Genomic DNA, 8,183 nt, shown 5'->3' with positions numbered 1-8,183 from the left:
CTCCTCCATCAAGATCCCACCCCTCCAAGACCCCTCCCCCATCAAGACCCCTCCCCTCCAGAACTACTCCCCTGCTACTTAAATCCTTTGATTACCCAAACGCGACATAAAAAACACCTGAATTATTCAGGGACTACCTTCAGCTCAGGTGCGTCTGGCGGTGTATCGTGGTCATCCTGGTCACATGGTTGGAATTGTGTTCCTCCTAAAATGTTTTCATGTTTCAGATCTTTTGATTTCAGCTCACATCTGCACATCATTAGTTTCAGAAAGACTTCAGCTAAACAGATTTGACGTTTCCCCTCCCAATCAACCAATTTGTAATGTTGCTGAGGTGCAGCGTCTGACCCACATGGTTAGTTTCTGCTACCTTTGGGGATTCCTTAGCAATTCCTGCTGTGTGATCTGTCCACAGTTACAAGGGGGAGGGGCTTATAAGCGCCAGTCCTGACAAAGTGTGGGAGTGTCTGAAACCAGAGCCGGATGGATTCAGAGTCAAGTGGGACGCCAATGTGAAGAAGTTCCAGCTGCTGGAGGAGATCTCTCAGGTGAGAAAGCAGGTGTAAGGTTATGAAGGTGAACAGGTGTAAAGTTGTAAAAGTAAACAAGTGTAAAGTACTGAAGGTGAACAGGTGTAGAGTTATGAAGGTGAACAGGTGTAAAGTTGTAAAGGTGAACAGGTGTAAAGTTGTAAAGGTGAACAGGTGTAAAGTACTGAAGGTGAACAGGTGTAAAGTTGTAAAAGTGAACAGGTGTAAAGTACTGAAGGTGAACAGGTGTAAAGTTATGAAGGTGAACAGGTGTAAAGTTGTAAAGGTGAACAGGTGTAAAGTACTGAAGGTGAACAGGTGTAAAGTTGTAAAGGTGAACAGGTGTAAAGTACTGAAGGTGAACAGGTGTAAAGTTATGAAGGTGAACAGGTGTAAAGTTATGAAGGTGAACTGGTGTAAAGTACTGAAGGTGAACAGGTGTAAAGTTATGAAGGTGAACAAGTGTAAAGTACTGAAGGTGAACAGGTGTAAAGTTATGAAGGTGAACAGGTGTAAAGCTGTAAAGGTGAACAGGTGTAAAGTAATGAAGGTGAACAGGTGTAAAGTTATGAAGGTGAACAGGTGTAAAGTTATGAAGGTGAACAGGTGTAAAGTTATAAAGTACTGAAGGTGAACAGGTGTAAAGTTATGAAGGTGAACAAGTGTACAGTTATGAAGTTTAACAAGTGTAAAGTTGTAAAGGTGAACAGGTGTAAAGTTATGAAGGTGAACAGGTGTAAAGTTGTAAAGGTGAACAGGTGTAAAGTTATGAAGGTGAACAGATGTAAAGTACTGAAGGTGAACAGCTGTAAAGTTGTAATCATAAACAGGTGTAAAGTTATGAAGGTGAACAGGTGTAAAGCACTGAAGGTGAACAGGTGTAAAGTTATGAAGGTGAACAGGTGTAAAGTTGTAAAGGTGAACAGGTGTAAAGTTGCAAAGGTGAACAGGTGTAAAGTTGTAAAGGTGAACAGCTGTAAAGTACTGAAGGTGAACAGGTGTAAAGTACTGAAGGTGAACAGGTGTACAGTTATGAAGGTGAACAGGTGTAAAGCTGTAAAGGTGAACAGGTGTAAAGTTATGAAGGTGAACAGGTGTAAAGTTGTAAAGGTGAACAGGTGTAAGGTTATGAAGGTGAACAAGTGTAAAGATATGAAGGTCAACAGGTGTAAAGTTGTAAAGGTGAACAGCTGTAAAGTTATGAAGGTGAACAGGTGTAAAGTTGTAAAGGTGAACAGGTGTAAGGTTATGAAGGTGAACAGGTGTAAAGTAATGAAGGTGAACAGGTGTAAAGTTATGAAGGTGAACAGGTGTAAAGTACTGAAGGTGAACAGGTGTAAAGTTGTACAGGTGAACAAGTGTAAAGTACTGAATGTGAACAGGTGTAAAGTTATGAAGGTGAACAGGTAAAAAATTGTAAAGGTGAACAGGTGTAAAGTTCTGAAGGTGAACAGGTGTAAAGTTATGAAGGTGGACAGGTGTAAAGCTGTAAAGGTGAACAGGTGTAAAGTTGCAAAGGTGAACAGGTGTAAAGTTGCAAAGGTGAACAGGTGTAAAGCTGTAAAGGTGAACAGGTGTAAAGTTGCAAAGGTGAACAGGTGTAAAGTTATGAAGGTGAACAGGTGTAAAGTTGTAAAGGTGAACAGGTATAAAGTTGTAAAGGTGAACAGGTGTAAGGTTATGAAGGTGAACAGGTGTAAAGTTGTAAAGGTGAACAGGTGTAAGGTTATGAAGGTGAACAGGTGTAAAGCTGTGAAGGTGAACAGGTGTAAAGTTATGAAGGTGAACAGGTGTAAAGTTATGAAGGTGAACAGGTGTAAAGTTGTAAAGGTGAACAGGTGTAAAGTTCCTAAGGTGATCACGTCTGTAAATAATGCAGGTGCAGCTGGATATCTTAGTATCTTAAAGGTCCATCTTTGGTCTTACACATAGGTGTGAAATTAGTTCCCAAACACTTTAGAATGAACGTGCAGCTGCCTGCATGAATATGCAGCTGCCTGCGTATGCATGCAGCCGCCTGCACGTTTGCGTCTCAGGCCCTCTGGGTTATCTCGTGTTCAGACTTCTTTGATCCCTCCTTCTGCCCCCCAGGACGTCTCGGTCTGCAGGACCGTCACCCCGTCTGCAGCCATGGGCATCATCGCCCCCCGAGACTTCGTGGATGTGATTGTGGTGAGGCGCTATGAGGATGGAACCTTCTCTTCAAACGGTGAGGCGAACTTTTTCAGAGCTGGGCGTGTCATTTCCGACCCCGCCTGCAGCTGAGGTGGGAGGAGCCTGCTGAACCTTCATGACTGCCTTTTTGCTTTCAACAAGCCACCAACGTGGTCCACCCCAGCTGCCCCCCACAGCCAGGTTTTGTGAGAGGATTCAACCACCCCTGTGGCTGCTTCTGCGTCCCCGTGGCAGGGTAAGCCACACCCGCTCTCCCCCGGAGGCGGGTCTATACCTGCAGCTCATGTTCTGTGGTTCTTGTCTTCCAGGGAACCCAGCAGAACCCAGGTGCTGAGCTTCTTCCAGACGGACTTGGGGGGGCTGCTCCCCCGCTCGGTAGTGGACTCCTTCTTCCCGTCCAGCATGATGGACTTCTACAGCAACCTGACCAAAGCCGCGCTGTCGCTCTGACTCCAGCAGGGGGCGGCGGCTCGTCCGGCCGACCAACATGAGCACTTGGAGCAGACTGGGGGGTGGGGTGGGGGGCTTCTGTCTGTCTTTGTTTGTTTGTTTGTGTTGTTTCTTTGTGTGTATGCGTGTCCAGTCCCTCGTCCTCCTGTCCTCACCTGTCCAGGTGTTGCTGCGTCTTTTTCTTCTTCTCTGTTCTGCTCGTAAATCTCAATAAAGATTTTAAATAAAACCGTTTTTCCTGTCAGTGAAGTTTCTGATCAGCTGACCGTCATAAACATGACCATTCAAGACACTTTAACATGGGGGTGTCGTGTTCTTGTGTTTGTGCAGATCAGAACCCCAGCAGCAGAGTTCTGGACCGGCTGCAGACGGGCCAGAACCTTCTGTTTAGACAGGAGAAAATAGTATTGCAGTAATCTAAACACGAGGACAGGAAGGAGTGGATCACCATGTTCTGCAGCCTTAAGACTTGTTTGGATCAGGACTGCCCAAACCTTTTCACCCAAAGGGTCAAAACCTAAATGGATCCCGGCCCGCGGGCCAGATACCACATTTTATTGTATGTCATGAAATAAAAGCAGAAATTGAAGAATATGGCTTAAAGTATTTATTGTGATTCTGTATTCATTAAAGTAACTCACATTAGCAAGAATAACGACGTTTGTCTTTAAACCTTTGACAGCGAGGCCTCATTGGACAGTTTTAAGCTAAAACAAACTTTCCTCCAATGAAAACATAGACTGGGATGAGAGACGTGGAGCTGATCTTTGGTTTGATCGGTTTGCTGCTGTCTTAGCGAGCTGAATAATCTGCTAAAAGCATCAGAAATGACCGTATGGGAATTTTTTTTTTTTTTTGGGGGGCGGGGGATTTCTAACAAAAAAAAAGCCCAGGACTGACTCACTTGGGGGTTGTTTCATTCATAGTAAAGAAAAGAAAGTGCTAACAGCGCCACCCAGAGGCTGAAAGTATATCACAGCCGTAGAGTTTTGGAACATCAGAGAGAATCAAGAGGAAACAGGTTTGAACTAAACACTCTGGCGGGCCAAAAGATGACCTTTGGCGGGCCGCACTTTGGGCATCCATGGTTTAGACCGATGCTCAAGACAATGTATGGGGGGGTTCACCTGAAGGAGGGGGTCACCATCAGTCCTTCTGAGGCCGGTCTGGTAGAAACTGCAGCTCGTCTTCCTCAGAGACTCTGACAGAAGCGGTTCCGTCCGTCTCAGCCGTCCTGGGGGGCGGCCTCCCTCCTCCGGACCAGCAAGGTGAACGGACCCGGCGGCAGGGCCTTGATGGCGTTCCAGGCCTCAAAGCGGGTGGTGTCCTGCAGCTCCACCCCCTGCAGCATCAGCAGCTCGTCTCCACGCCGCAGACCGCTCTGCTCCGCCGCCCCGCCTGGAGACAACGCCGCCTGTCAGTCAAACCTTTAAAAATTCTGTTATTCATGTTAAAAGCGAAACTTAATATGTTTTCAGGCGATATTCGGTCTTTATTGAAACCAGCTCCTAACAAAAGGAAAGATATTTTAAAGTTCCTTTTGCAAGAACAACTCTGAGACAGACCCTTGTTTCAGTTCAAGACATTAGACTGTGGAACTCATGAGATAGAACATTAAAACAATGTATAACTGCTACTAAATCAAAAAAGATATTTAAGGACAAAACATTAAATAGATACCATACAATGATGGATGTTAAATAAAGAAATGGAAGTAGGCCTCCATTGGATTAGGAACGGGTGTGACTATCAATTGAATGAATTTGTCTTGTTTCTCGCATGTCACGGTTATTTTGTGATTGATTGGCAGGAGCAGATATTAGTATAAGATGAGTTTCTTCTGTCTGACTCCAATTGTTTATGCCTTTCTTTGTTTGTCATTTTGGAATGTTTTTTTGAGCTGGGGCCCGTTCCAAGAAGCAGGTTTTGTTGGAACTCTGAGTTCGTGAACTCCAAATTCAGTAAAACTGAGTTTTCGGTTCCAGAAAGAGAGATAACTCAAACCAGTTAAAGTGGGTCAAACCAAGCCCGTTCCAAGAAGCGGGTTAGGATGAACTCAGAATCAATCACTATGGTAACTGAGTCTGTGAACGAAACCTGGTCGGTAGCAGGTTTTCTTCAGGAAACTTAGAGTTCTCTGTGGTCTCCGCCCCTTTTTAAAGTGAAAGATGTTCAAATATGAGTTCCTCATGAACATTTAGAGAACATTCACATTAGAGACGTCACGTTTTCACCACTCAGAAACCAAAATGACATGTTCATTCAGAGGATCATGTAGAGAGGAGGCTGATTAATCCAGAGGAAATGTTATTTACGTCGGTAGAGGATTTGGAGGACACGAGTCGACTGACTGCAGTTTCCCAATTCATTTTTATTTCAGCGATATTATAAATAGTGAGTTTTTCCAGGGACTCGCTATTAAAAAATACAGTTTTCTTTTCCTTATTTTAAACCATCAACAATAGAAATTATTGAATGTCAAACACCGGGAAAGGATTTAAAGTCATCTCCCGTCCACCTTTGTGTCGAACATTAGGGGGGGGTCCTTGAAATCCTTGAAATAAGTTTCAGTGAAGTCAAAGTTTTTACGAATAAAGTTTTTGATGAAACAGAAGTCTTCATTTATGAAGTTTTAAGCAAAATTATGTTTAAAAAAGTTTATTGAAGTAAAGTTGTTTTTTTATTGTCTTGAAATTTGTTTTGATGGAATAAAATTTTGGTCAAATAGGTTTTGAAAAAATGTTTTTGTTTTTTAAGAAAACTGTTTTAAATGCAGTAAAAGCTTTTGAGTAAAAAATAGCTTTTGAAAGAAGTTGTTGACAAAAAAAGCTTTGAAACAAAGTGAAGATTTTATTTTAAATAAAAGGTTTTGATCTGATTAAATAAGTTTGTAAAAAAATGGATTAAAAAAGTTTATGATCAAATGTTTTTTGATCAAAATAAAGGTTTTCAACAACATACAGTTGCCCAGCGGATGCCGTGAAGGTGCTGACCTTCCACAGTTACCTGCTCCTGTGTGGACACACCTGGACAGACTCTCAGGTAGACCCACCTTCAACGATCCTGTTGACGAGCAGCGGTCGGTCTCCATGGATGGAGCCCTTCCCCCCTTCCAGAGTGAAGTCGACCCCCCCAGCTCCTTTCTCCAGCTCTATGCTCAGCAGCGCCCCCTGCTCCTCAGCTGTCACACAGACATGCAGGTCAGGTGGGTCCCGCTCGTCGAGAGTCTCAGTGTCTGGACTCACCTGCAGATGCAGCGTCTTCTCCTCCAGAGGCTCCGCCCACCTCCTTCGCCCTCTTGTAGACGACCACCACCGCCAGCTTCAGGCTGCGGCCCAGACGCAGCGCCGCCGTGGCGGCGGTGTGCGTGACGTCCTGCAGGGCCTGACCGTTGATGGACAGAAGCTGATCGCCGACACGGATGGTTCCTTCCTGCGCCGCCAGACCGCTGGGGAAGACTCTGTGGACCTGGAGGAGGCGGAGACAGCTGTTGGTGTGTTTGTGTGTGTTTGTTTGTGTGTTTGTTTGGTTTTGTGTTTGTTTGTGTGTTTGTTTGGTTTTGTGTTTGTTTGTGTGTTTGTTTGGTTTTGTGTTTGTTTGTGTGTTTGTTGGGTTTTGTGTTTGTTGGGTTTTGTGTTTGTTTGGTTTTGTGTTTGTTTGTTTGTTTGTGTGTTTGTTTGGTTTTGTGTTTGTTTGTTTGTTTGTTTGGTTTTGTGTTTGTTTGGTTTTGTGTTTGTTTGTTTGTTTGTATGGTTTAGTGTTTGTTTGTGTGTTTGTTGTTTGTTTGTGTGTTTGTTTGCGTTCTGTGGTTGTGTGTTGTTTGTTTGTTTACAGAGTTCTTCTTCTGTTGTCAGATTCTCTGTTTACAGTTGTTGGTTCTGAATAAACTCAGATTCTTCTGGACTTTCTGTAAAGTTCTACCGTTCCTTCTGGAGCGCTAACCACGCCGGCGTTTCTGAACAGGTGAGTCAGCAGAGCTGCAAAGTCCTGAGGAACTTGTGGAATTTTATTGAAGATCCAAAGGATCCTAACGGCTTCAGAGATTCTGACTGTGGAAGATCAACCACAGCTAACCCAAAGACACCAACAACCACGTGCACAGCGCCGCCTTTGCAGTGGACACCGGCTGACCGGGTCTTTCTTGACATCTTCCTGAACGTTTGCCGGTTTTACTACCAAAACCTGCCCCCCTCTTTGAGGGTCCAGCAGATTCCACAGGAAGCCCCCCCTCCAGAAGAAGACGGCCGCCGAACCAAGAGGACAAGCTAAATCCCCTTTGACCCCGCTGGGGTTGGAGCCATTGACTGTACATGAGAGCTGGACTAAGTGATGCCCCCCCTCCTGGAAAATAATGGTCCACTACCGGCTCCAACCAAGTCAAGTCAGTATATGAGACGGGCGCCGCCATGTTGGAGCCAGACGACGTCGGGAAGCAGGGATCGGTCTGAGTCGTCGTTTCTATGGCAACCAAACAGGAGTGAGCTTTTTGGAAGGCCACACCCCTTCCAATGGAAATCTGTCAAACATTTGGAGCATTGGACATCATTGAAGAATCTGATTGGTCAGTTTATCACTTAAACTACAGAAAAAATATCCTGAAAAAAAAGAAGATTATCAGTCAGATGTTGAAAACTTTCAGATCCAGAAGGTTGATTTGACAGACAGAAAGACAGAGAACAGCTGTTTAGGACTTCTGGAACCAACAGGAACTTCCTGTTTGGAACGCAGAGGGGGAGGGGTGGCTCAGTCCAGTGCTCACATACAGTTTGATAGCAGGTCGTATGAGGACAGAGAGCTGAGCGTTTCACTAACTTCTGTTCCTCTTCCATCACTAACATCATTCCAGACTGAACCCCCCCCCCCCAGGTGTCCAGCTTACTGTGGGGGCTTTGCTTTCCAGGTCACAGCCTCCGGCGATGCTAAAGCCAAGCCCCGCCCCCTCTTCTTTCAGCAGAATCACCACATGAATGTCCTGGAGACACTGCAGAGTGGAGAGCATCAGCTTCAGTCAGAACCTTTCAGGTGTTC

The 8,183-nt window shown here is 44.9% G+C and overlaps 3 protein-coding genes across 7 annotated transcripts in view; 2 read left to right on the top strand and 1 right to left on the bottom strand.

The window, feature by feature from the left end:
- The window catches only part of LOC112139089 (transmembrane channel-like protein 3), a gene marked incomplete in the record, with an annotated part of 20,663 nt that extends 20,157 nt beyond the window's left edge, over positions 1 to 506 (top strand). Inside the window, 1 exon segment of the mRNA XM_024261787.2 lies at positions 416 to 506.
- A 56-nt stretch (positions 507 to 562) lies between these two features.
- On the top strand, positions 563 to 2,615 carry LOC112139090. Of its 5 annotated transcripts, none has more exons than XM_036215498.1 (4): positions 563 to 1,136; positions 1,169 to 1,232; positions 1,401 to 1,760; positions 2,121 to 2,615. In XM_036215498.1, the coding sequence occupies exons 1-4, from the start codon at positions 571 to 573 to the stop codon at positions 2,460 to 2,462; spliced, it is 1,332 nt and encodes a 443-aa protein (XP_036071391.1). In that variant the 5' UTR covers positions 563 to 570; the 3' UTR covers positions 2,463 to 2,615. The 5 variants fall into 5 exon arrangements, with proteins under 5 accessions (XP_036071391.1, XP_036071390.1, XP_036071393.1 ...); XM_036215497.1 differs by having other exon boundaries at positions 1,169 to 1,760; positions 2,121 to 2,409; positions 2,463 to 2,615; XM_036215500.1 differs by lacking the exon at positions 1,169 to 1,232 and having other exon boundaries at positions 563 to 1,128; positions 1,521 to 1,760.
- A 1,130-nt stretch (positions 2,616 to 3,745) lies between these two features.
- Positions 3,746 to 8,183, bottom strand: part of il16 (interleukin 16) — a 26,645-nt gene continuing 22,207 nt past the window's right edge. Inside the window, exons 19-22 of the mRNA XM_036215617.1 lie at positions 8,035 to 8,136; positions 6,401 to 6,623; positions 6,208 to 6,336; positions 3,746 to 4,553 (exon numbers count right to left, since the gene is read on the bottom strand). Of these exons, the coding sequence (XP_036071510.1) occupies positions 4,381 to 4,553; positions 6,208 to 6,336; positions 6,401 to 6,623; positions 8,035 to 8,136 (627 nt within the window). The 3' untranslated portion in view covers positions 3,746 to 4,380. The remainder of the gene's footprint in view (positions 4,554 to 6,207; positions 6,337 to 6,400; positions 6,624 to 8,034; positions 8,137 to 8,183) is intronic.

The sequence above is a fragment of the Oryzias melastigma genome, linkage group LG15 (genome assembly GCF_002922805.2).
Source record: "Oryzias melastigma strain HK-1 linkage group LG15, ASM292280v2, whole genome shotgun sequence".
NCBI lineage: Eukaryota > Metazoa > Chordata > Actinopteri > Beloniformes > Adrianichthyidae > Oryzias > Oryzias melastigma.
The sequence above is the reverse complement of the archived record's forward strand: the minus strand, read 5'-3'. Positions and strand labels throughout refer to the sequence as shown.

Bases quoted from the DNA above. Each gene is read 5' to 3' on its own strand.
- LOC112139090 (XM_036215497.1), top strand. From the start codon at position 571: ATGAAGGTGAACAGGTGTAAAGTTGTAAAAGTAAACAAGTGTAAAGTA. The intron at 1,137-1,168 runs GTGTAAAGTTAT...GAAGGTGAACAG, and splicing joins AAAGTTATGAAGGTGAACAG to GTGTAAAGTTATGAAGGTGA. The intron at 1,761-2,120 runs GTGAACAGGTGT...AAAGTTGCAAAG, and splicing joins ACAGGTGTAAAGTTGTAAAG to GTGAACAGGTGTAAAGTTAT.